The 27,543-nt window shown below is 38.2% G+C and overlaps 1 protein-coding gene across 3 annotated transcripts in view; it reads right to left on the bottom strand.

Annotated features, from left to right (window-relative positions):
* The window catches only part of ncanb (neurocan b), a 492,017-nt gene that overhangs the window by 281,901 nt on the left and 182,573 nt on the right, over positions 1–27,543 (bottom strand). For all 3 annotated transcript variants that reach the window (XM_061977842.1, XM_061977841.2, XM_061977843.2), the window contains exon 5: positions 2,318–2,492. In XM_061977842.1, the coding sequence (XP_061833826.1) occupies positions 2,318–2,492 (175 nt within the window). The remainder of the gene's footprint in view (positions 1–2,317; positions 2,493–27,543) is intronic.

Below are 27,543 nucleotides of genomic sequence, written 5' to 3'. Positions count from 1 at the left end.
ATGTGTGTGCAAACACGTAATTGGCATACATCTTCATAGTGGATAATGTTTTTGACAAGTTTTTCAGGGGTAGAGGCATTAATCCTGAGGTGAAACTGATCAAAACATTAGGATGAAACAAAACTTAATGGACACTGATAAAGAAGGAAAATGTTCATATTAATAATATGTACTTATTATTAGTCCATATATACTAATTATTAGTCAATATGTACTTATTATTAGTCAATATGTACTTATTATTAGTCAATATATACTTTTTATTATTCAATATATACTTATTATTAGTCAATATGTACTTATTAGTCAATATGTACTTATTAGATAATATGTACTTATTATTAGTCAATATATACTTATTATTAGTCATTATGTACTTATTATTAGTCAATATGTACTTATTATTAGTCAATATATACTTTTTATTATTCAATATATACTTTTTATTATTCAATATATACTTGTTATTAGTCAATATGTACTTATTATTAGATAATATGTACTTATTATTAGTCAATATATACTTATTATTAGTCAATATGTACTTATTGTTAGTCAATATGTACTTATTATTAGTAAATATAAAATTATTATTATCAGTAATAATTGTGTAGTCTAACTAAAATATGACGATAACTAACCACAACAAATGCACGTTGACGAAAACAATAATACAATTAATTGACAATTTAGTCGAATAAAAACGAGATGAAAATGTCGATGGACACAAAATCCAATCATTTTTTATCTTAAAGCGGGTGGGACAAGTTAGGAATCTATCCAATCACAGTAACATGTGGAGCTAAGAAAAAGGAGCTAATCAGAACTACAGTATTTTCCGGACTATAAAGGCACACTTAAAATCTTTTTTCTTTTTCTCAAAATTCGACAGTGCGCCTTATAACCCGGTGCGCCTAATGTACGGAAAAATTCTGGTTTTGCTTACTGACTTAGAAGCTATTTTATTTGGTACATAGTGAAATGATAAGTGTGACCAGTAGATGGCAGTCACACATAAGAGATAGACTGCAATATGACTCAGATAAACAACACCAACATTTTATATGTGCCATTGAAAATATAGAACATTACACACGGCTCTCAAAAATCTATCAAAAGGTTTTAGTACGACTTTGGTAAGCTATGAAGCCGCACCCTTTGATGGATTGCACTTTGCTTCAACATACGAGTATTATTATAGTGTGTGTATAAGGTAAGACATTATCTGGCGTTTTGTTTCGCAATTTTATGCAAAAGCAACTTTTCTTACCTTCTGGTACCTGCTGATCTGTATTTGGGATATGCATAAGTCCTGAAAAATTGCGCGCATCCGCCTTTGCAGTCCGTGCCGACTCGTAGTCGATAAGCTCCTTCTTTTTCTCTATTTTCTTGTTATGGGACATTCATCCTCCGCTGTTGCCATTTCTAATATAAAGTAGTGTAAAGTTCTTACTTATATCTGTCAGTAAACTCGCCATGAAAGCGCTAAAACATACCGGTGTAGTGAGTTTACATAATTCACCCAAGGAACTTTAGTTATTAGAGAGTTCCGGTCGGACGGTTTTTCACGGGACACATTTCCAGTGTTGTTATTGCACAAGTGAGCTAAGGATTAGGATATGCTGCTCCGTTATTGATTTAATGCTTTTGACATTTCTTCCACTCCCGTCCTTGCACGCTACACCGCTACAAGAAAGATGACGGGGAGAAGACGCTGCCGAAGGTGAGCCACGTAAATAAGACCACCCACAAAACGGTGCATCCGGAAGCGACTGTCAGAAAGCGGCTTGAAGACGATCTGTAAAACATAATCTATGCAACATTTTGACCAAATAACCACCATTACATGTTATGTAGACCACATAACATTTTACATTCGAAAAAAAATATATATAATATGACTCCTTTTATGCACCCTATAATCTGGTGGGCCTATATATGAAAAAAGATAAAGATCGAAAATAGACCATTCATCGGCAGTGCGCCTTATAATCCGGTGTGCCCTATGGTCGGGAAAATACAGTACTGTCTTTGTAAGGAGAGGTGTTTCGATTTTTCACTAGCAAAAAAAATCTGTATTTTAGGGATGTAACAATAAATGGTAATGATGATAACCGCAGCAAAACTCCCAGCGGTTAGTATTACCTTCCATGTACCCATGTTTTATTAGTTTATAGATGGTCAGCTTAAGTTGCATCATGACCTCCTGTACATGTTTTGCCTTTTTCATTAAAACCAGTCATTTCAGTTGTAAAGACACCATATCATTGACCATTATGTCCCAGTTGTACTATGGTAAGGAAAGGAAGAGGCTCACCGTACGGTCTGGTCCGACAGCCACCCTGCGTCACAGTTTTCGTAGCCATCTTTGAAGGTGGCTTGCAGCTGCCCGGGTGTTGCAATGGTTGCCGAGTTCTCCACGCACACCCTCTTGGCGTCGGCAAAGGACAAGGCATAACGGTCAGGAGGAGCGCGGTAATGAAAGACAACACCTGAGGCGGAGAGTTTAGGGCCATGAGATTAGAAAAAGCACACAGGTTTACAGCACAGTAACCTTTTTGGGAAGGGCCATGCTGGTATTTAGTGAAGTCAAGCTTAGACCATTAAAACATAAGCATGTACAAAGTGTGAGACTCATAAACGTAAAAGCCCTCTGGACGACATCATCATAATGCAGCTCCCATCTGTGCATCAGCGTCAGGCTTCAGCCACCTGAGCACATTTGCATTATATAGCGCAGTGTTTTTTCAACCTTTTTTGAGCCAAGGCCCTTTTTTTTCATAAAAAAAATACGGAGGCACACCACCAGCAGAAAAGGTTAAAAAATTAAACTCCACCAGGTTGTCGTGCTTTATTTTGAAATTGTTGTTGTTTCCTGTGTGTATTGCTTTAGTTCCTGTCTTGCACTATTTTGGTGACCCTTCCTGTTTTGTTGGTGTTCTCCTGTAGCAGCTTCACACCTTCCTTTGAGCGCTATTGCCCGCCCCTACTTTGTTTTCGCAATCAAGACTATTTAAGTTGTGCGTACGCTATCCTTCTTTGAGGGGACATTGTTGATTGTCATGTCATGTACGGGATGTGCTTTGTGTACGCCGTCTTTGCTCCACACGCTGTAAGTTTTTGCTGTCGTCCAGCATTCTGTTTTTGTTGACTTTGTAGCTCGTTCAGTTTTACTTTTGTTTTACATAGCCATCCCTATGCTTCAGTGCTTTTTCCTAGCGGGACTTGCCTTTTGTTGATTTTTGGTTTAAGCGTTACATACCTTTTTACCTGCACGCTGTCTCCCGCTGTGATCTGCCTATTGGGATCACGACAAACCATCATCGACGCGTTCCGACTTCTACCAAGCAATGAATTACCTGCTGCCACCTACTGACATGGAGTATTACATGGTTACCCTGCCAAGCTCTACACAGCACAGGCACTAGACAACGGCACATTGTTATGATTATTGATTTGCAAAAAATATTTTTTGGACCAATTAGGTGAAGTTGCATAATTTCCCACGGCACACCAGGCAATAAATCACAGTGGTTGAAAATCACTGACATAGCGGACTCAAAAATATAATAACATAATCTCACCTTGTTGCAAAGCCTTATTTTTTTCTAATTTGAAATTCCACAACAAAAATCCCTCTGGATTCAACAAAACCAAGATCAATCTATCAACAACGGCGGGTTTGCAAGTCGGGCTTTACGAACCTGGACTTGAACCCGAGCGGGGCCAAACGGACCAATTGGAAGACATGGAGAAAATAATGTTGTTTTGCCTTATTCTGACCTTTTTAGTAGACACATAAATGCTTTTCATTCTCCTGCTAACTCAGCTCTGTAACTGTTTACCAACCTAATTTATTGCCTTTGACTTTAGTTCAAGTCTTGTGTTTCTCCAATATTGTTTGAAAATGTTAATTGACTTTTTACCCTCTGGCCGTGCCGTAGCAGGGGGAACACTTGGCTGCAGTTCACTTGCTACTGATGAGCCACAAGCGAGAAGAAATGGACAAAGGAAAGGCTACCTTAAGGAAATATCAGCCATGGCAAGTTGTTTCCTGACTAGAAATTACTCTTTTCGCCGTGAAAAGAGGTGACATCCCTGCAGCAAACGCCTGCTGCGCTCGTTATTCAGAGGTGGGTGGTGCTTCACTTCTGTGTTCAGATTACGGTTAAGGCGCAGTGATAACATAACATTTAGATTTTTACTGTAACTAATTTAGTAAATACGATGACACAAAAGTTTTTTTTTTATTGCGGACAGTCGATCCAACATCAAAACATGTCAAAACACTTTGTGAAACCAATCACACACTTTTCCGCCTTCAAAATAAAAGCACGACACTATACATCAAGTTGAACTAAATTTACAATATGAGAATGCCTTACATTACGATCATGCTATGTCACAGACCGAAACCAGCCGGTAGTACCGGGCACCGATTCGCCTAAGATCCAGCCTTGCCATGTTTCGATGCCTTGGTTGCGTGCATACTTGCCAACCTTGAGACCTCCGAATTCGGGAGATAGGGGGGGGGGTGTATATTGTACCCCGAAAGAGTTAGGGCTGCAAGGGGCTCTAGGTATTTGTTCTGTTGTGTTGTGTTTGTTGTGTTACGGTGCGGATGTTCTCCCGAAACGTGTTTTTCATTTTTGTTTGGTGTGGGTTCACAGTGCGGTGCATATTTGTAACAGTGTTAAAGTTGTTTATACGGCCACCCTTAGTGTGACTTGTATGTCTGTTGATCAAACATGTCTTTCAGTCACTCACATGTGTCTGTAGAAGCCGCATACAACATGTGACTGGGTGGGCACGCTGTTTGTATGGAGAAAAAGCGGACGCCACGACAGGTTGTAGAGGACGCTAAAGGCAGTGCCATCACGGCATGCCCTCAATATTGTTGTCAGGGTGAAAATCGGGAGAAATTCGGGAGAATGGTTGCCCCGGGAGATTTTCGGGAGGGGCATTGAAATTCGTGAGCCTCCCGGAAAAATCGGCAGGGTTGGCAAGTATGGTTGTGCGTGACGTCACGTCTGTTTGAATTGGCGAGTACTTGCTAGCACTTGAGAGGAAAACAGCTTCATAAGTGTTTCATGACAAAAACCCAACCATGGCAAATAGAAAACACTCTAAAGTGTGGCCCGTCTTTTCCAAAAGCGATGCCGATTACGCTTTCTGCGAGATTTATATATATATGTATCTATATAGATATCCATCCATCCATTTTCTACCGATTGTCCCGTTTGGGGTGCTGGAGCCTATATATATATATATATATATATATATATATATATATATATATATATATATATATATATATAATCCCTACAAGCCTGTTTCGCTAGTTTCCCTGTTCTTCAGGGGAGTCTTCAGGGGTAAAACTCCCCTGAAGAGCAGGGAAACCTGCGAAACAGGCTTGTAGGGATGAAATAGCCTCCGTTTTTTTTTTTTCTGACCTAACGTACAGTATATTCCGCTCTACTGTGGATAAACCACAGTAACAGTAAACCACAGTAACCTCGACTATTTATTTATTTATATATACTGTATATATATATATATATATATATATATATATATATATATATATACACACACACACACACACACACATAATAGTCGAGGTTTCTGTGGTTTATCCGTTTTACAGTGCTCAGTACCAGGGTAGAGCGTAATATACTGTACGTTAGGTCAGAAAAAAAAAAACACTGAGGCTATTTCATCCCTACAAGCCTGTTTCGCAGGTTTCCCTGCTCTTCAGGGGAGTTTTACCCCTGAAGACTCCCCTATATATATTAGGGATGTCAAAAACAACGCGTTAACTCTTGTAATTAATCACAAAAATAACAATAATGTGCAGTAGATACACAGATTAATCCAGCGTTTCTCAAAGTGTGGGGCGCGCCCCACTGGTGGGGAATAGAGACATGACAGGTGGGGCGCGAGGAACGGGAGGAAATTTCACTTTAAATTTTTTTTAAATTATTATATTTTTAGATTATTTTTTTTACTATGCTTTCATTTTCTATACACACTGTAAATCACTTTGTGATTCTATCTGTGAAATCCGCTATATAAATAAATGGAAATTACCGGTACTTATTTTTACTGTAGGCTTTATATTTCTCGGTAGGAGCGAAAGTTTGACAGACATAGCAACAGTAACTAATGGGGGCGGGGCTAAGCGGAACAAACTTTCGAGCGGATGAGTAGCAGGCTAATGTGTGGATCACAATTACACAAATATATACATTTGTGACTCGCACCTCAAAGGTCGTCGAGCCAGAGCCAGCGCCTGCAGAGAAAAAAAATGTGACGGGCACACACTGTGTCATTCACCGGGAAGCACTCGCGTCAAGGCAGCTAAGCCCCGAACTCAATGAGGTTTTAACAGATGTTGTGAGCGCGGTAAATTTGATCAAAACACGACCACTGAAAGCGCGACTGTTCTCTGCACTGTGTGAGGAAATGGGAGCTGATCATACAGCCGTGCTGTTTCACAGTGAAGCAAGGTGGCTCTCCTGGGGGAAAGTGCTGTCACTTGCCCTGTCTTGCCAAATGCATAGCTCCTCCTTTTTTTTTTGCAAAGATTGCAAAGTGGCACTTTTATTGTATTTATTATTGAACTTGATGCAAGTTATTTGATTTATTATTGAACTTGATGCAAGTTATAACACTTTTTTTGATTTATTATTGAACTTGATGCAAGTTATAACACTTTTGTTTTATTTATTATTGAACTTGATGCAAGTTATAACACTTTTTTTGACTTATTATTGAACTTGATGCAAGTTATTGGATTTATTATTGAACTTGATGCAAGTTATAACACTTTGATTTATTATTGAACTTGATGCAAGTTATAACACTTTTTTGATTTATTACTGAACGTGATGCAAGTTATAACACTTTTTTTGATTTATTATTGAACTTGATGCAAGTTATAACACTTTTGTTTTATTTATTATTGAACTTGATGCAAGTTATAACACTTTTTTTGATTTATTATTGAACTTGATGCAAGTTATTGGATTTATTATTGAACTTGATGCAAGTTATAACACTTTGATTTATTATTGAACTTGATGCAAGTTATAACACTTTTTTGATTTATTACTGAACGTGATGCAAGTTATAACACTTTTTTGGATTTATTATTGAACTTGATGCAAGTTATAACAGTTTTTTTTATTTATTATTGAACGTGATGCAAGTTATAACACTTTTTTTGATTTATTATTGAACTTGATGCAAGTTATAACACTTTTGTTTTATTTATTATTGAACTTGATGGAAGTTATTTTATTTATTATTGAACTTGATGCAAGTTATACCACAGCTGCACAGTTATTTTATTTATTATTGAACTTAATGTTATTTTATGTTATTGAGTTCGAATGTATACAACTTGATGTTCAATAAATTTGAAAATGTTAAAGCTTGGCATTAGCGCTCTGTTGGGGCGATGGGGGCAGGTGGGGCTTGAAAACTCCCCCTTGTCCAAAGTGGGGGATGACAAAAAAAGTTTGAGAACCACTGGATTAATCGCACAATCTATTTTGACCAAATATGCTCCTTTACCTTAACCGTGCATGGTTACCTGAAAGGCGGCATGGGTCGTTATATGGTTAGGAATCAGGCCGATGGATACGTCAGTACAAAGATGAGTGAGGAGACTCCGACTGTTGTGCTCACTGGCGAAGTTAACGTTAATATATAAACCTCGACGGATAAAACTATTACTAAGTTTTGAGAAAAAAAAAAAGTGAATTCCATTAAAATGTTCCTGTATGATATTGTGTCAAAATATTGGGGTCTTTAATCATTAAATATTACTCATTCAAATTTAAAAGTGTGATTTTGCTGGTTTAAAAAATGTAACGGCGTGGTGAAATTCGGAGAGTGGCCATGCCAGCAACCCGAGGGTTCCTGGTTTAATCCCCACCTTCTACCAATCTCGTCACGTCTGTTGTGTCTTTGAGCAAGACACCCCACCCTTGCTCCTGATGGGTCGTGGTTAGGGCCTTGCATGGTAGCTCCCGCCATCAGTGTGTGAATGTGTGTGTGAATGGGTGAATGTGGAAATAGTGTCAAAGCGCTTTGAGTACCATATTGTCCGCACTATAAGGCGCACCGGATTATAAGGTGCACCTTCAATGAATGGCCTATTTTAAAACTGTGTTCATATATAAGGCGCACCACATTATAAGGCGCATAGAATAGAGCACGGGTCACCCAAGAGCTACTTCTTGGGTACTGATTAATGCAAAGGGCTACCAGTTTGATACACACTTAAATAAATTGCCATAAATAGCCAATTTGCTCAATTTACCTTGAACTCTATGTTATTATTAATAATTCATGATATTTATCTTTGTGGAAACACTGATAATCATTCCGTCGTACATTTTTTTTCCTTTTACGGAAAGTTTTTTGTAGAGAATAAATGATGAAAAAAACACTTAATTGAACGGTTTAAAAGAGGAGAAAACACACAAAAAAAGAAAATTAAATTTTGAAACATAGTTTATCTTCAATTTCGACTCTTTAAAATCCAAAATTCAACCGAAAAAAATAAAAGAGAAAAACTAGCTAATTCAAATCTTTTTGAAAAAATAAAAAAAATAATTTATGGAACATTAGTAATTTTTCCTGATTAAGATTAATTTTAGAATTTTGATGACATGTTTTAAATAGGTTAAAATCCAATCTGCACTTTGTTAGAATATATAACATATTGGACCAAGCTATATTTCTAACAAAAACAAATCATTATTTCTTCTAGATTTTCCAGAACAAAAATTTTAAAAGAAATTCAAAAGACTTTGAAATAAGATTTACATTTGATTCTACAGATTTTCTACATTTGCCAGAATATTTTTTTTGAATTTTAATCATAATAAGTTTGAAGAAATATTTCACAAATATTCTTCGTCGAAAAAAAACAGAAGCTAAAATGAAGAATTAAATTAAAATGTATTTATTATTCTTTACAATAAAAAAAATAAATTTACTTGAACATTGATTTAAATCGTCAGGAAAGAAGGGGAAGGAATTTAAAAGGTAAAAAGGTATATGTGTTTAAAAATCCTAAAATCATTTTTAAGGTTGTATTTTTTTCTCTAAAATTGCATTTCTGAAAGTTATAAGAAGCAAAGTAAAAAAAAAAAAAAATGAATTTATTTAAACAAGTGAAGACCAAGTGTTTAAAATATTTTCTTGGATTTTCAAATTCTATTTGAGTTTTGTCTCTCTTAGAATTAAAAATGTCCAGCAAAGCGAGACCAGCTTGCTAGTAAATAAATACAATTTAAAAAATAGAGGCAGCTCACTGGTAAGTGCTGCTATTTGAGCTATTTTTAGAACAGGCCAGCGGGCGACTCATCTGGTCCTTACGGGCGACCTTGTGCCCGCGGGCACCGCGTTGGTGACCCCTGGAATAGACGCTACAGTAGAGGCTGGGGTTGCGAGACCTGTTGTGGCTCAATATTGGTCCATATATAAGGCAAACCGGATTATAAGGCGCACTGTCAGCTTTTGAGAAAATTTGAGGTTTTTAGGTGCGCCTTATAGTGCGGAAAATACGGTACCTTGAAGGTTGAAAAGCGCTATTAAAGTACCATTGATAGTCACACACACATACTAGGTGTGGTGAAACTTGTCCTCTGCATTTGAACCATCACCCTTGATCACCCCCTGGGAGGTGAGGGGAGCAGTGAGCAGCAGCGGTGCCGCGCCCGGGAATCATTTTTGGTGATTTAACCCCCAATTCTAACCCTTGATGCTGAGTGCCAAGCAGGGAGGTAACGGGTCCCATTTTTATAGTCTTTGGTATGACTCGGTCGGGGTTTTGAACTCACAACCTACCACTCTAGCCACAAGGCCACTGAGTATACAAGTATAACCCATTTACCATAATCATCTTCTTTTTCTATTTTTTATTTTTTTTTAATTGCTGCTTCTCGCCTGTTTTTTGATGTCAGGTGTGTGTGAGTGACAGGAAAAAAACAGCTTTGACTTGCCCGTCATTGGAACAAGTTCGGAGCCCCCCGTGTTGAGTGTGCTTCATATTTGTTTACAGGCTGGCACTCAGCATCAAGGGTTGGAATTGGGGGTTGAATCACTGCTCCCCTCACCTCCCAGGGGGTGATCAAGGGTGATGGGTCGAATACAGAGGGTAATTTCACCACACCTAGTGTGTGTGTGACAATCATTGGTACTTTAAATGTGCAGGGCTTTAGCAGCATTCTCCTCTAAGATGTTTCTGTTGGGAACACAGTAAAGCAGTTTTTCAACCACTGTGCCGCGCCGTGAGATACAGTCTGGTGTGCCGTGGGAGATTATCTAATTTCACCTATTTGGGTTAAAAATATTTTTTGCAAACCAGTAATTATAGTCTGCAAATAATGTGTTGTTGTTGAGTGTCGGTGCTGTCTAGAGCAGTGTTTTTCAACCTTTTTTGAGCCAAGGCACATTTTTTTCATAAAAAAAATACGGAGGCACACCACCAGCAGAAAAGGTTAAAAAATTAAACTCCACCAGGTTGTCGTGCCTTATTTTGAGTTTGTTGTTGTTTCCTGTGTTTTGCTTTAGTTCCTGTCTTGCGCTGTCATTTTGGTGACCCTTCCTGTTTTGTTGGTGTTCTCCTGTAGCAGCTTCACGCCTTCCTTTGAACGCTATTGCCCGACCCTGCTTTGTTTTCGCAATCAAGACTATTTAAGTTGTGCGTACGTTATCCTTCTTTGAGGGGACATTGTTGATTGTCATGTCATGTACGGGATGTGCTTTGTGGACGCCGTCTTGGCTCCACACGCTGTAAGTTTTTGCTGTAGTCCAGCATTCTGTTTTTGTTGACTTTGTAGCCAGTTCAGTTTTACTTTTGTTTTACATAGCCATCCTTATGCTTCAGTGCCTTTTCCTAGCGGGACTTGCCTTTTATTGATTTTTGGTTTAAGCGTTTCATATCTTTTTACCTTCACACTGTCTCCCGCTGTGCTCTGCCTATTGGAATCACGACAAACCATCCTCGACGCGTTCCGACTTCGACAAAGCAATGAACTACCTGCTGCCACCTGCTGACATGGAGTATTACATGGTTACCCTGCCAAGCTCTACACAGCACAGGCACTGGACAACGGCACATTATTATGATTATTGATTTGCAAAAAATATTTTTTGACCAATTAGGTGAAGTTGCATAATTTCCCACGGCACACCAGGCAATATATCACGGCACACTAGTGTGCCGCGGCACAGTGGTTGAAAATCACTGGTCTAGAGCTCGGCAGAGTAACCGTGTAATACTCTTCAATATCAGTAGGTGGCAGCCGGTAGCTATTTGCTTTGTAGATGTCGGAAACAGCGGGAGGCAGTGTGCAGGTAAAAAGATGTATAATGCTTAAACTAAAAATAAAAAAAAGGTGAGTGCCCTTAAGAAAAGGCAATTAAAGTTAGGGAAGGCTATGCAGAACGAAACTAAAACTGAACTGGCTACAAAGTAAACAAAAACATAATGCTGGACGACAGCAAAGACTTACTGTGGAGCAAAGACGGCGTCCACAATGTACATCCGAACATGACATGACAATCGACAATGTCCTCACGAAGAAGGATAAAAACAACCGAAATATTCTTGATTGCTAAAACAAAGTAGATGCGGGGAATATAGCTCAAAGGAAGACATAAAACTGCTACAGGAAAACACCAAAAAAAGAGAAAAAGCCACCAAAATAGGAGCGCAAAACACTACACACAGGAAAACACTAAAAAACTCCAAATAAGTCAGGGTGTGATGTGACAGGTGGTGACAGTACACCTACTTTGAGACAAGAGCTATATTGATGCATGCTTGGTTATGCTTTAAAGTCATATCCAACAATTGCGACAACGACTTTTTACTGTCAACTGAGTTTAATTTTTAAATGATTTCTGCAACCCAAAAAATGTGCCTTGGCTCAAAAAAGGTTGAAAAACACTGCAGTAAAGCATGACTCCCTGAGCTGTGAACAGAAGACATATCCCGCTTAAACGGGAAATAAATAGCCTCAGAAGTGCCCATCTAACATTCTATCACCTCCAACCTCTGCCTGCCATTCACACGGCGCTGCTCCCGTGACGACCGTCAGCCAACATGAAATCGGTGGTCGCTAACACGGCTCCTTTGTGTGCGGTCTTTTGTCAAGGAGAGTGACAGCGATCCATGCCGGATGGAGAGCAAGGTGGCGGTGAGTACATTAGCGCTCTAAGCTATTTGCCCATAAGAGCGGTGTAATAGAACTCTCCCACCATTCCCCTCTTTTCCGGAAATATCGAGGCGGCGGAAATGTTTTTTTCACACAGACATGCAATCTATGGCTAATGTGTGCAGGAGCGAGAAAAATGGGGTTCTCACACAGCCTATTCTTCAGGGAGAAGAACAGCAAGGCGCCAATCCGGCGTAGACCGAGTGCTCTATGAATATATGAGCGCTCCTGGCCATAGTAATAAAATACACAATTGTATTCTTTATGGATGGTTCAACACTTTTCTCCAAACAACATCGACGCGCCTATAGCAGCAATTTTTCAGCTATGTTATATCATGTAAACAATATAAAATAACTACAAAGTAGTAGTATTTTAGTAAATACTACTACTGTATAGCGGTATAGCTCGGTTGGTAGAGCGGCCGTGCCAGCAACTTGAGGGTTCCAGGTTCGATCCCCGCTTCCGCCATCCGAGTCACTACCGTTGTGTCCTTGGGCAAGACACTTTACCCACCTGCTCCCAGTGCCACCCACACTGGTTTAAATGTAACTTAGATATCGGGTTTCACTATGTAAAGTGCTTTGAGTCACTAGAGAAAAGCGCTATATAAATATAATCAGTGTTGGGACTAAACTAACGCCGTTAGTTTCGGCAGTAACTAGTAATCTAACGCGTTATTTTTTATATTCAGTAACTCAGTTACCGTTACTACATGATGCGTTACTGCGTTATTTTACGTTATTTTTTATGTAGTGTCGGCTAGAAACAGAAGATCTGAGTGTGTTTTATTGCAGCGCTGCGGTGTCGTCCTTCTGTGTCACAAGGAAAAGAAAAGGCGTGCTTTTTGTGGGTTGGGGCGGGGGGCTCCCAGACCGTAGTTGAGGGGCGCAGGGGAGACGTTCCTCCAGGGCCTATGTACTTCGGGGCTAACAACCTTCACTTTACCCGGAAGTGTGTCTTTACAGCTGAGCCGGCGGTTTGTTGCAACTTTGTGACTTTATTGGACGCAGCCATCCACCAAGCTAGAGCACCTGCACGCACTCACTTTCGCCGGTCCCTCACCTCTCTCGCCCACTCGCTCACTGACGTCACTCACCTCACATGCTGTCATATCTTAAAGGGCCACACACACATACGCTACTCTCATAACAACTAACAAGACATCATGGTGAAGCCAGAAGTGGAGTTTCTTAACATGGAGACATTCTCAATACTTTTCTTTTGTCAAACACAAAGAAAATAACATTTTATTTAAATGAAAGTTGTGTCTTGTATAAAAGATCCTATCTACTTAAAGTTAGTTAAAGTGCCATTATGTTGCAGCTATTTGAAATAATTTTGTCAATTTGTTCTGGCCTGAAATAAATTGGCCCTTTGAAACATATCTTTGTCTTTGTGTGTTGTATGTAGACCACATTGCTTTCTGAGTTCAGTGATGCAAATGCATGTCAAGTTGATCAACAGATTGTATTATTCTCCAGTACAATAACAGTACTGAAATGAAGGCTAAAAGGGCATTAATGGGAGCCTTAAAAAAAAGAAAAGAAAAAAAAAGAAGTAACTAAATAGTTACTTTTCACAGTAACGTATTACTTTTTGGTGTAAGTAACTGAGTTAGTAACCGAGTTACTTTTGAAATAAAGTAACTAGTAACTGTAACTAGTTACTGGTTTTCAGTAACTAACCCAACACTGAATATAATTCACTTCACTAAAATGTATTTCGATACTTTTCGGTATTTTTTGATACTTTGCTAAATAAAGGGTACCACAAAAAAATTGCATTATTGACTTTATTTTAACAAAAAATATTACGGTACATCAAACATATGTTTCTTAATGCAAGTTTGTCCTTAAATAAATTAGTGAACATACAAGACAACTCGTCTTTTATTCATAAGTAAGCAAACAAAGGCTCCTAATTTATCTGCTGACATATGCAGTAACATATTGTGTCATTTTCCATTCTATTATTTTGTCAAAATTATTAAGGACAAGAGGTAGAAAATTAATTATTAATCTACTTGTTCATTTACTGTTAATATCTGCTTACTTTCTCTTTCAACATGTTCTATCTACACTTCTGTTAAAATGTAATAATCACTTATTCTTCTCTTGTTTGGATGCTTTACATTAGTTTTGGATGATACCACACATTTAGGTATCAATCCGATACCAAGTAGTTACAGGATCCTACATTGGTCACATTCAAAGTCCTCATGTGTCCAGGGACATATTTCCTGAGTTTATAAACATATAAATATTTAAAAAACGAAAAAATATTTTGTGACGCTAAAAAATATCGATAGTAGTATCGACTAGATACGCTCCTGTACTTGGTATTATTACAGTTTATGTCAGGTGGAGATCCACCAATGCCGTTTGTTTACATGTTGACGCCGGTGCGCTATGGTGTGTAGTGAAACATGTTTAGCTATTCCTCGTCCTGCAGGGATGATACTTGTAAGAAACGTACTTTGTCGCCATGGAGGCGATGATTAGTTATTTAGAAGTAGCTTTAGAAGTAGCTAGTTGGCCATGTCTTAAAGCACCTCTTCCTGAGGGCGTTTCAGTGTCATAGCTTCACCTTTATCGTTAGTTTTTAAGCTGAAATGCGTCCGTTCTCCCTTTTCTGTCTACACACTGTGTCTGCTTGTAAGTACTCTGTGATTGTGCACTGCCGAACATGCTCCTTTGCTCGTAAAACCAACAATAACACGACGTGACGATGACGGGGCCGGGGGAACCGGTACTTTTTAGAAGCGGTATAGTACCGAATATGATTCATTAGTATCGCGGTGCTATACGAATACCGGTATACCGTACAACCCTACTACAAAGGCATTCAGGGGAGCGCAAACCTCCGACAACTATAGTCTGCATATCAACACTAAGACAGGTGTAAAATTAAACAATTAAATTCACATTATTACATTCTTAAAAATGAAGAGCATCCATTAGGGAAAGTTGGCTGTGCATTCATGCATTATTAAGCAAGCATCACTTCAATAAACACTTCATTAGCGCAACTTTCCCAACTGTTTGGATTACGACTAGTCATTAAGTTGTATTGCCCAGGACGGCTGTTAACAACAATAACTGTTAAGAGGAGCATTTTTATAAGTTTTTACAACACATCTACGTTTAAGTCATTGCAGGTGTTTTTTCATGCAAATTAATCATAAATAAGTGGCAGGAGGTGCTGTTATATTGATTACCTGCATAAAACAGGTGTAGGTTTGGAGCAGACAGCTAATGCAATTATTACACACATTAAATTAGTCTGTGACATGTTTCCATTAAGAATTAATTTACTTAAAAAAAATAAAATAAAACTCTCTAAACAATACTGTTCGGAGCAGATGGTTGCAGTCGGTACTTGTTCTGCTTTATGCAAATGAGCAACTGTTTACCCTACTACCATTGGTTATATTACAGTAGCTGTCGGAAGTCATGTGTGGATCCTTTACGTCTACCGTATTTTTAGGACTATAAGGCGCACTTAAAATCCTTTCATTTCCTCAAAACACGACAGTGCACCTTATAACCCGGTGCGCCCTAATGCACGGAATAACTATGGTTATGCTTACCGACCTCGAAGCTATTTTATTTGGTACATGGTGAAATGATAAGTGTGACCAGTAGATGGCAGTCACACATAAGAGATACGTGCAGAGTGCAATATGACTCAAGTAAAGAACACCAGCATTTTAGATGTTCCATTGAAAATATAGAACATTACACATGGCGCCCGAAAATCCATCAACATGTTTTAGTACGTATTTTGGTAACTGCTGCCAATCAAATGGTGAATAAGATACTCTTTAGGGTTCATATGTTTGTAAATCTGACTGTGATGAAGTCAGTGCCTCACCAGCCATGAACCTCACCGCACGTCACTGCTACAAATGAGGCATAATGATGTAATATGTACATACAACTAGCCTAAATAGCATGTTAGCATTTATTAGCTTGCAGTCATGCACTGACCAAATATGCCTGATTAGCACTCCAACAAGTCAATAACATCACCAAAGGTCACCTTTGTGCATTCACGCACAGAATAAAACATTTGGTGGACAAAATGAGACAAATAAGGTGTGGAAGATTTTACATGTAAACAAACAGTTGCGTCACAGTCCACACTATGGTGAGTTCAAGAACCACCAAAATTAGTAGGACAAAACAATGTTCACCAAGTACTCTCCTCAGTGAAGCACACACACAAACATATTAAACAGTGGGCTTTCTAACAATTGGGAAGGTTTGTGTCATGTTTGTCCCCAAACAAAAAACATACTAAAAGAAAAAAAAAAAATGTTCCCCCATCTTTTTCCATTTTCAACCCTTTTTTAAAAATGCTCCATGGAGCCAGTAAGGTGGCCCTAAAGAGCTGCATGCGGCTGGAGAGCTGCGGGTTGCTGACCCCCGATTTAGAGGCTAGCTGGTTGTCGAGCTTTGCACAAGTAAACACAGGACTGCTTTTATTGGAACGCTTGTATTGGATATTTTAGATTCAAGTCTGTATAATCTCATACCTGTTGTTTGACTGATATGGAACCAGAAAACCTGTATCTTACATTGTGCACTAAGCACAAATGTGGTGTTCCAGTTTCGCAGCCACAAAAGCAATGCCATGGTTTGTCTTTCAAGCGACAGCTGCTTGTAAGACCTATGTTTGTGTATGACTAGAAAAGTGGTCAAGGCTTTTCTATTCACACAATATCTTGTCACAGCCCTATTCATTCCACACTGGATGTGTGGGTAGGCACTCCGTAGACCCAAATGTGTATACAAGCAATTCAAGTCAGTTTTCCATAATACGTCCTCCTTAAGATACTGTACAGGGATATGTAAATCCTTAATATTCTTATTGTATTTGGGAAATCAATCAATCAATCAATCAATGTTTATTTATACAGCCCTAAATCACAAATGTCTCAAAGGGCTGCACAAGCCACAACGACATCCTCGGTACAAAGCCCACATAAGGGCAAGGAAAAACTCACCCCAGTGGGACGTCGATGTGAATGACTATGAGAAACCTTGGAGAGGACCGCATATGTGGGTAACCCCCCCTCTAGGGGAAATAATTGTGTGCATGCTCTAAAGCAGGGATGTCAAACTCGTTTTCATTGAGGGCCACATTGCAGTTATGGCTGCCATCAGAGGGCCGCTTGTAACAGCGAATAATGTATGGAATGTTCCTCTGGGTTTCATTATTAATTATATAAATTGTTTTAAGTAGACTGTCAATTTTACAGTAAAAACATTACATTTCCAAAATTGTACTGTAAAATATGGTGGGGTTTTTTTTGTTTTTTTTTACAATATTTTACAGTAAATGGAAAAACATTACCACCGTTTTTTTTTTTGGGGGGGGGGTTACAGAAAAAGCTGGCAGTTAAGTTGCCAGAATTTTTGTGTTCAATTAACATTGTTTTTTACAATATTATATTGTTCATGGAAAAACTGTACAAGTTATTTTTTTTATTCTGACAATTTAGCTGCCAGTTTTTCTACCGTAAAAACTAGGGATGTCCGATAATGGCTTTTTGCCGATATCCGATATTCTGATATTGTCCAAGTCTTTAATTACCGATACCGATATCAACCGATATATGCAGTCGTGGAATTAACACATTATTATGCCTAATTTGGACAACCAGGTATGGTGAAGATAAAATACTTTTTTTTTAAATTAATAAAAGATAAATGAATTAAAAATATTTTCTTGAATAAAAAATAATGTAAAACAATATAAAAACAGTTACATAGAAACTAACAATTAATGAAAATTAGTAAAAATTAACTGTTAAAGGTCAGTACTATTAGTGGACCAGCAGCACGCACAATCATGTGTGCTTACGGACTGTATCCCTTGCAGACTGTATTGATATATATTGATATATAATGTAGGAACCAGAATATTAATAACAGAAAGAAACAACCCTTTTGTGTGAATGAGTGTAAATGGGGGAGGGAGGTTTTTTGGGTTGGTGCACTAATTGTAAGTGTATCTTGTGTTTTTTATGTTGATTTCATAAAAAAAAACAAAAAAAAACATACCGATAATTTCCGATATTACATTTTAACGCATTTATCGGCCGAAAATATCGGCAGGCATCTCTAGTAAAAACAAAAGTACCGTCTTTCCAGATACAGTAATACACCGTTAAAAACAACAACCATAGATTTTACAGTCAAAAACTGGCAGCTCAGTCAACAGAATTTTACCGCAAAAAAATGGTATATTTTTTTTCAATTTACAGTAATATGCTGTAAAGAACATTGTGAAATGTATTGTCATTTGTATTAATTTGATGGGTAATTTGCAGTAAAGTTAAATATTTTTATGTATTTTTATTAAGACAAAAACATGTTTGGAAAGTATGATAATATACTGTAATATTTGTTGCTATATTGGATACTTTTGAAGTTTAAAAGGTATGCAATTTCAAGCAGTACATATATTTTTTCTGTCAAAATGAAACGGATCAATTACATTTAGTGAGAAAATATTAAGTACTTTATTGACACATATCATTTGACACCTGTGCTCTAAAGGACGCGCTAGCATCTCCATATTTCCAGGAATTCCACATTTTCTGGGACATCTTTTCCCTTTCGAAGTGAATGGGCAATTTTCCAACCACAACATTTCTAAACCGATTCAAACCATTCCGAAGTCAAAATGTTAAGTCATGCTATGTTAGCCAATTCCTAGCATGCTATTTTGGTACTTCGCAAATGCTAGCACGCTAACATTCAGTTAGCTTTTTTTTTTAACTATTCTTGAAGGTGCACACCTCAGAGAAAATATAATATTGTACTTGACGGATGCTAACTGTTAAGTCATACTTTTTGTTTCCCGACGCAATCTGGCTAGCATGCTACCGCTAGCATTTCAATCCGGATTTGGCTTTTCAGTATTCACATCCAATTTCTACTGAAATTGCTTTTTGTAGTTAGAGAATACTACCCAAGCAATTTGAAACCATAACATTTTGTACCGTAACAGTCCACTCGCAATAGGGTGGAAATTCATGTAACGTATTTTGTTGACTCTCAATTAGATGCAAATTACTGACACCTTCAAGACACTAGTGAAACAAAATAGCCCTACACATTTCTGATTGTGATTGCTTTGTGATCTTTTGAGTGGCATTACAGTTCTAATTGAGACAATCTTATCCCCATTGACTCAATACGCTCCTAAATATTCTCAAGAAAAGTGAAGAGTTTGGGAACAACAGCAACTCAGCCACCAAGTGGTAGGCCACGTAAACTGACATAGAGGGGTCAGCGGATGCTGAAGCGCACAGTGCAAAGACTTTCTGCACAGTCAGTTGCTACAGAGCTCCAAACTTCATGTGACCTTCCAATTAGCCCATGTACAGTACGCAGAGAGCTTCATTGAATGGGTTTCCATGGCCGAGCAGCTGCATCTAAATCATACATCACCAAGTCCAATGCAAAGCGTTGGATGCAATGTTCCCTCTAATTTTTCATGTGTGTGAGCAAACGCAAAAACTCCCTGAGCATTCAGTGGAGCCCATGTGAGCAACATCAGACGTGCACACTGTGGCTACAACAGCCACACACCTGTCCCAAACCTGACTAAATAACAAATTAAATCTCCATCCATCCATCCATTTTCTACCGCTTGTCCCTTTCAGGGTCACGGGGGGTGCTGGAGCCTATCTCAGCTGAATTCGGGCGGAAGGCGGGGTACACCCTGGACAAGTCACTACCTCATCGCAGGGCCAACACAGATAGACAGACAACATTCTCTTATTATTATAATCAAATGACAGCAGTCATTTCCATGAGGTTATTTTCTAATATAAGTGTTTAGGCCCACTTACAATGACAACAACAAATATTGTTTTTCATGAACTGTGTACTTGTATTGTTTGCCTGAGTGGAGGTCCTGCTTTGGAAATAGTTTGTACCCCTTTCAGACATTGCATTTAGTTCCCATTAAAACATTCACATGTTGCACAATGAGATGTAAGCAGGGGATCATGTGTACATTCCTGCAACTTCCTGTTTGTAAAAAATATATTTTTATTAGTATTTATTTAATATACTAAATGCATTTCATGATTAATATTTATAAATTAAGATTCCTAATAAATGACACTAGAATAAGCACACATTTGATTGGTAAATCATAGTGTAACGACCTGAAATGACACTGTATGTGTGGTATTGGAGTTGTCCGACTTTTTGTGTGGCTGTAAACGCATCACTGGCTAAGTGCCATATGTGCATGTGTTGGCGCAAGTGAGAAAGAGCGAGCGGCTGCTGTTGATATAACAAAGTTGCTTTTGGTCTGGTTTGTACTGCAGAAAATGACCACTTTTGCTAGATATCTTTTTTTTTTTACTAATGTTTTGGTGATGTGTTTATGGCCGACAATAAAGAGTTTTGCTCAGTAAAGTGATGGATGGACATCATGTCCTCAAAGCGTCTCGACAGACGTTACAATATTTGAACAATGATGACGAAAACTGTTTTCTCTGCCGTGTCCGTGTCGTGTCGAAAATTGTTATGCGCTTATTTGTTTATTTGATTTTGTGCGTGGCATAGATTTGCCGTGCGCAGAGGACGTTTGAGCAGTGAGCAATTGCACAGGCACGCACCTTAGAGGGAACGTTGGTTGGATGCAGTGGTGTAAAGCACGTCGCCACTGGACTTTAGAGCTTCTCTGGAGTGATGAATCACCCTTTTCCATCTGGCAATCTGATGGACCAGTCTGGGTTTGGAGGTTGCCAGGAGAACGCTACATTTCCGACTGCATTGTGCCGAGTGTGGAATTTGGTGGAGGAGGAATTATGGTTTTGGGTTGGTTTTTCAGGAGCTGGGCTTGGCCCCTTTGTTCCAGTGAGAGGAACTTTGAATGCTCCAGGATACCAAAACATGTTGGACAATTCCATGGGATGGCACTTCAAGTTCATGTGAGTAATGGCAGGTGGCCAAATACTTTTGGCAATATAGTGTATTATTTGCAAGGCCATTTTCCAAGAAGGATATTTAAAGAGAAACTACATCTTGTGAGACGATGTCGGCGATGAAATAGGGGAAATGCCCGCCATTAGCACTCCAATCAGCGGTAACACAGGCTCATCGAATGGGTGCTACAAATTGTGATTTTCAAATATTGTATTTCTTTATTTTTCAATGTTTAGTATGTTTTCTGCAATTTTAATTTTGACAGTACCACATAAGAAATGTTTTAATTGCTGATGCGGGTTTATTGATTTTTAAACATTCCAGAAAATAACCCGTTTTGTACACTGTTGATGTGATTTAATTTTCTTTTTCTTTTTTTTCAATTATTTATTTATTTCAAGCAATAACATTAAGAAGTACAAGTTGACAACATATAATAATATAAATTAATATAGTGCATGATTGTCCAGTTTTGCCTGACAGGTAGTGGGAAGAAGATAACTTATTTAATCCCACCCCCAATTCAATGCGCAGTAGTGCGTAAATGTGTTTCTGTATTGTATTTCTCCAGCAATGGAGATGTGGGGACAGAAATTGCGGCATTTTGAGAGGTACCGTATTTTTCGTACTATAAGTCGCAGTTTTTTTTCATAGTTTGACCGGGGGTGCGACTTATACTCAGGAGCGACTTATGTGTGAAATTATTAACACATTACCGTAAAATATCAAATAATATTATTTAGCTCATTCACATAAGAGACTAGACGTATAAGATTTCATGGGATTTAGCGATTAGGAGTGACAGATTGTTTGGTAAACGTATAGCATGTTCTATATGTTATAGTTATTTGAATGACTCTTACCATAATATGTTACGTTAACATACCAGGCACGTTCTCAGTTGGTTATTTATGCCTCATATAACGCACACTTATTCAGCCTGTTGTTCACTATTCTTTATTTATTTTAAATTGCCTTTCAAATGTCTATTCTTGGTGGTGGGTTTTATCAAATAAATGTCCCCAAAAAATGCGACTTATACTCCAGTGCGACTTATATATGTTATTTTCCTTCTTTTTTATGCATTTTTGGCCGGTGCAACTTATACTCCAAAAAATACGGTAATCATTGAAGTCGGACATCACTGAAGGCCTAGGTGGGAAACGCACGGCCCACCACTGCTCAATACTCGCCCCTGCATCATTGCCTCATCTTATTTCTTTAGGCCTGTCAAGGCAGATAGCTACCGTACAATTAGGGATGATACTCGAAACCGATTTTCCCAGTTGTTCGATAAGAAAAGAACCGAGTCCTCGGACTCGAATCCCTTTTTGAGAACCGGTATCCGTTATCGAGACCACTATAGTAAAGAAAAAGAGTTGGTTCTTTATTCGAATCCCTCGGAACGAATCCCGTCCCGACCAGGAATGCCCCGTGAGACATCACAAGAAATGACATCACGTAGCTCAGTCATTAGGCGCAGATAGCGAAAGCAGGAAAAACAATGGACCGGTAAAAGCGCTCCAAGGTTTAATAAAGTTCAAAACAAAAGGCATAATCCAATGAAGAACTTTACTGAGAGATTTGAGCAGGGTACAAACACATGACCAACACGTTTACGACAAACCGAAAACATAGCAACCAGGATAGCAACGCACCTCCTTTACGGCAGCTGTCGCAACGTTCTTAAAGCAACCGCAGCACATACATATATAAACAACATATATCTCCCTTTTTTAACTTTTGTTTTTCTTTCCTTGTAAACAAAACAAAATCACACTGTATATGTGTTGTCTGTCTAATTATAAATAATGCAGACGAGGCGTGTTGGCTGAGTTCTTGACGTTTACTTTCACAGCGTGCTCATAACCTCATTCTTAGCTGCCGGCGTGACGACATGCAACAACACTTTTCGGGGCTACCGCGCATGCTCGTCACTCCCGTTGCATGCTGGGTAGTGTAGTTGTTATATTCCCTAGCTCAGTGTTTTTCAACCTTTTTTGAGCCAAGGCACATTGTTTTCATAAAAAAAAAAACGGAGGCACACCACCAGCAGAAAAGGTTAAAAAATTAAACTCCACCAGGTTGTCGTGTCTTATTTTGAGTTTGTTGTTGTTTCCTGTGTGTTGTGCTTTAGTTCTTGTCTTGCGCTGTTATTTTGGTGACCCTTCCTGTTTTGTTGGTGTTCTCCTGTAGCAGCTTCATGCCTTCCTTTGAGTGCTATTGCCCACACCTGCTTTGTTTTCGCAATCAAGACTCTTTAAGTGGTGCGTACGCTATCCTTCTATGTGGGGACATTGTTGATTGTCATGTCATGTACGGGATGTGCTTTGTGGACGTCCTCTTTGCTCCACACGCTGTAAGTTTTTGCTGTCGTCCAGCATTCTGTGTTTGTTGACTTTGTAGCCAGTTCAGTTTTACTTTTGTTTTACATAGCCATTCCTATGCTTCAGTGCCTTTTCCTAGCGGGACTTGCCTTGTTATTTTTTGGTTTAAGCGTTACATACCTTTTTACCTGCACACTGTCTCCCGCTGTGCTCTGCCTATTGGGATCACAACAAACCATCCTCGACGCGTTCCGACTTCTACAAAGCAATGAACTACCTGCTGCCACCTACTGGTATGGAGTATTAGAAGATTACCCTGCCAAGCTCTACACAGCACAGGCACTAGACAATGGCACATTATTATGATTATTGATTTGCAAAAAATATGTGGTTGAAAATCACTGCCCTAGCTCATAACATCACATCTTTCCCCCTATAAAGAAATAATTTTAACTCAATAAAGTGTATTTCTTTTTTTAGCTTTAACTTTTCATTTTTTAGCATTGTAACCACATTTGCAAAAAACTTTTCTCTTCATAGAATTGTCTTTCAATAAAGAAATAAAGTGCAAAAATGTCAAAGCATCATAACAAACAGTTATGTCGAATAGCAGCAGAAGTGCACTTTTTGGAGAGCTGTATTATTTTAAGTTTTGTGCCCAAGGGACTGATTTTATTTAACACTATATTAGTATTTATACACCTATAGTGATCACAGAGACAGGTTGTTTTGTGTTACTGTATATAATTGTTTTTCTGAAAAATCCTACTTAATATACTTTGAGTAACAACAGTCAATATTTATTTATTTAATTTTTTTAGGGGGGTAACAGTCAATATTTATTTATTTATTAGATAAAAAAAATGTCTTATATAATAAAAGTGAGCTTTTGTTAAACCAAATATTGTGTGTTTTTTTTCCATATACAACAACCTATCTGGACTCGATAAGAGAATCGATAAGGAATCGGTTCGATAAGAGGATTCGATAATAGGCTCGAACTCGATAATTTCTTATCAAACATCATGCCTACCTACAATAAGTTTTTTTTCCTCATAAGTCATTCGTTGGGGTTTTTCAAAGATACAAAAGCATGCGGCGAGAAAAGAGCCTTGAGATATCTGCTGTTGTTGTTTGGCTCCACATAAGTGAAACTGAATCACACTGTTTTTGTGTTTTGAATGAACTCCTGAGAATACATAGCTTCATGCCCAATAAATTCTACTAGCGTTTGGAAGAAAAAAAAAAAGTGTGACGGTATATTGTTGAGTGGGCGTTTAAGGCTTTATCTGTGAACACACCCGTCTGCTGCCGCTGCTGCTGGGAATGCAATAACTATATGAATAAAACATAAATCAAAGCTATACTTTAGATTCATATAAAGTGAATACAACCATAGGCGCCGATCCAGGGGGTGCTCCAGGGCCCGGGCACCCACATCGCAACTTTCAATCTGTCAAATAGATTTTGTAATATCAATCTTGTTGTTGTTAACTTTGTGGCAAGCTTGGTATGTTTTACATCATAAATAATTCACACATTATATAGTGTATTATTAACAAAGTTTACCAACATTTCATTGTGCCCGATGATGGACTATTGACTCATTCATCTTAACTTTTGACACACTGGACACAAGTGAATGAAGTTGTCATGTCTGTGTGATCATGTTTTGTTTTGGTTATGTTCGGTTTGGTTGGCACCTGTCACTAATCAAGCCTGTCTTTTTCTGTTGATTGTCCTGGTGACATTATCCTTACTACCTCTGCTACCCCTGAGATTCCTGTTTACTATAGTTCATGCTTCATGCCATGCCACAGTAAGTGTTTTTGTTTCATGTTCATAGTTAATTGCCTTTGTGCTAGTCTTTTTTTTCATTAGTCAAGTCTGTTCTCCGCCTTTGTGCGCACCTTTTGTTTGCACTTTGTTTTTGTAGTTTAGAGTTAAAAATGTCTTTACCTTCACGCCATGTCCAGTCCAACTTTACTTGCATCTCGGGAAAACAAAACCCTCACAGTCCACGTTATGACAGAAGTGCGTACTCAGTCAACAGCCATACATGTCACACTAAGGGTGGCAGTGTGAACAATGCCAACACTGTCATAAATATGTGCCATATAGTGAAACCACATGAAACAACGACGACAAACACATTTTGGAAGAATATTTGCACTGCAACACAACATAAACACTACAGAACAAATTCCCAGAATTCCCTGCAGCACCAACTCTTCCGGGACGCTACAATATAAACAAAACCCATTGGTGGATCTACACCTAACATCCACTGTAATGATACCACGTACAATAGCTTATCTAGTCGATACTAATATGATTACATCGATATTCTTTAACATCACAAATTCTTCTTTAATTTTTTATTTATTTATATTATGTTTATAAACTCAGTAAATATGTCCTTGCATACATGAGGACTTTGAATATGACCAATGTATGATCCTGTAACTACTTGGTATCGGATTGATACCCAAATTTGTGGTATCATCCAAAACCAATGTATCAAACAACAGAAGAATAAGTGATTATTACATTTTAACAGAAGTGTAGATAGAACATGTTGAAACAGAAAATAAGCAGATACCGTATTTCCTTGAATTGCCGCCGGGTATATAGGATGCGCCTGCCTAGAATTACCGCCGGATCAAACTCGTTTCGCAAAATATTATTTTTATTAGCGCATGTCTAGAATTTCCGCCTGGTCAAACTCGTTTCGCAAAATTTCCGTCACAAGTGACACTTCACTTATCATCATTTTCAAAATGCAGGAGGCTGATTTCAATAAATTGAAATCGCATAAAGGCAAGAAGATAAAGAGCTATTCAGTAGGATTTAAGGTCCAAGCTATTGAGTATGCTAAAAAGAACAGTAAGCAGCTATGTTTTATTAATATACCGTAGCTGCATGTGTCAAATAGGAGTCATTAAATGACTCCCGCCTCCTGGTGGTAGAGGGCGCTAGTGATCCTTCTTGCGACTACTCGGCTGCAGAAGAAGTGACAACAAGCAGCAACAGTTAGCAGCGATCGTTTATTTTTTCCTCTTGCTTGCACTTTTAACATGGAGGATCACATATCTAAAATAAAACAGTTTTCTAAACTGGACTTTCAATCGAAGCAGGGGGTAATAATTAAAGGAAGATCTCCATCGAGACAGAGAAACTTTTAAAACTGAAGAAAGATAAGGAAGACTTCTATAAACAAGTTATTGATGCTTTTGTTCAGAAGGAGCTGCGCATGGACTTCATTTATAAGTAAAGGTAAGACCATAATAAAGTTTTTTTTATTAAATGTGCTTTTTATGATGGTATCCTTACATCACACTCAAATTTATAAGCGCAGGCCTAAATTTACCACATGCCTTTGGTAAGCGCCGGAGTGAGAAGAGGTTTTAAATTAATTACCCAATTTAAGGAAATACGGTATTAACAGAAAATGAACAAGTAGATTAATAATTCATTTTCTACCACTTGTCTTTAATAATTTTGACAAAATAATAGAATGAAAAATGACAATATGTTACTGCATATGTCAGCAGCTAAATTAGGAGCCTTTGTTTGTTTACTTACTACTAAAAGCCAAGTTGTCTTGTATGTTCACTATTCTATTTAAGGACTAACTTGCAATAAGAAACATATGTTTAATGTACCGAAAGATTTTTTTGTGAAAATAAAGCCAACAATGACACTTTTTGTGGTCCCCTATATTTAGAAAAGTACCGAAAAGTACCGAAATACTTTTGGTACTGGTACCAAAATATTGGTATCGGGACAACACTAATACACACACACCGAGCACCCACTGGCAGAAATGCAGATTGGCGCCTACAAATAGCATTTACTTGGGCTCGTTTTTTCTGCGGATTCTGTCAACTGCATCAGGATGACAGACTGAAACAATCAATAGTGCCAAGAAACATGCAAATGACCTGTCGATACGTGCAGCAGACGTAAAGCTGTTAGTAAGCGGCAGTACTGGTGAGAGAAATTAAGCAAGAAATG

The sequence above is a fragment of the Nerophis lumbriciformis genome, linkage group LG18 (genome assembly GCF_033978685.3).
Source record: "Nerophis lumbriciformis linkage group LG18, RoL_Nlum_v2.1, whole genome shotgun sequence".
Taxonomy (NCBI): Eukaryota; Metazoa; Chordata; class Actinopteri; order Syngnathiformes; family Syngnathidae; genus Nerophis; species Nerophis lumbriciformis.
Note: the sequence above shows the minus strand (reverse complement) of the source record. Positions and strands in the feature narration are given on the sequence as shown.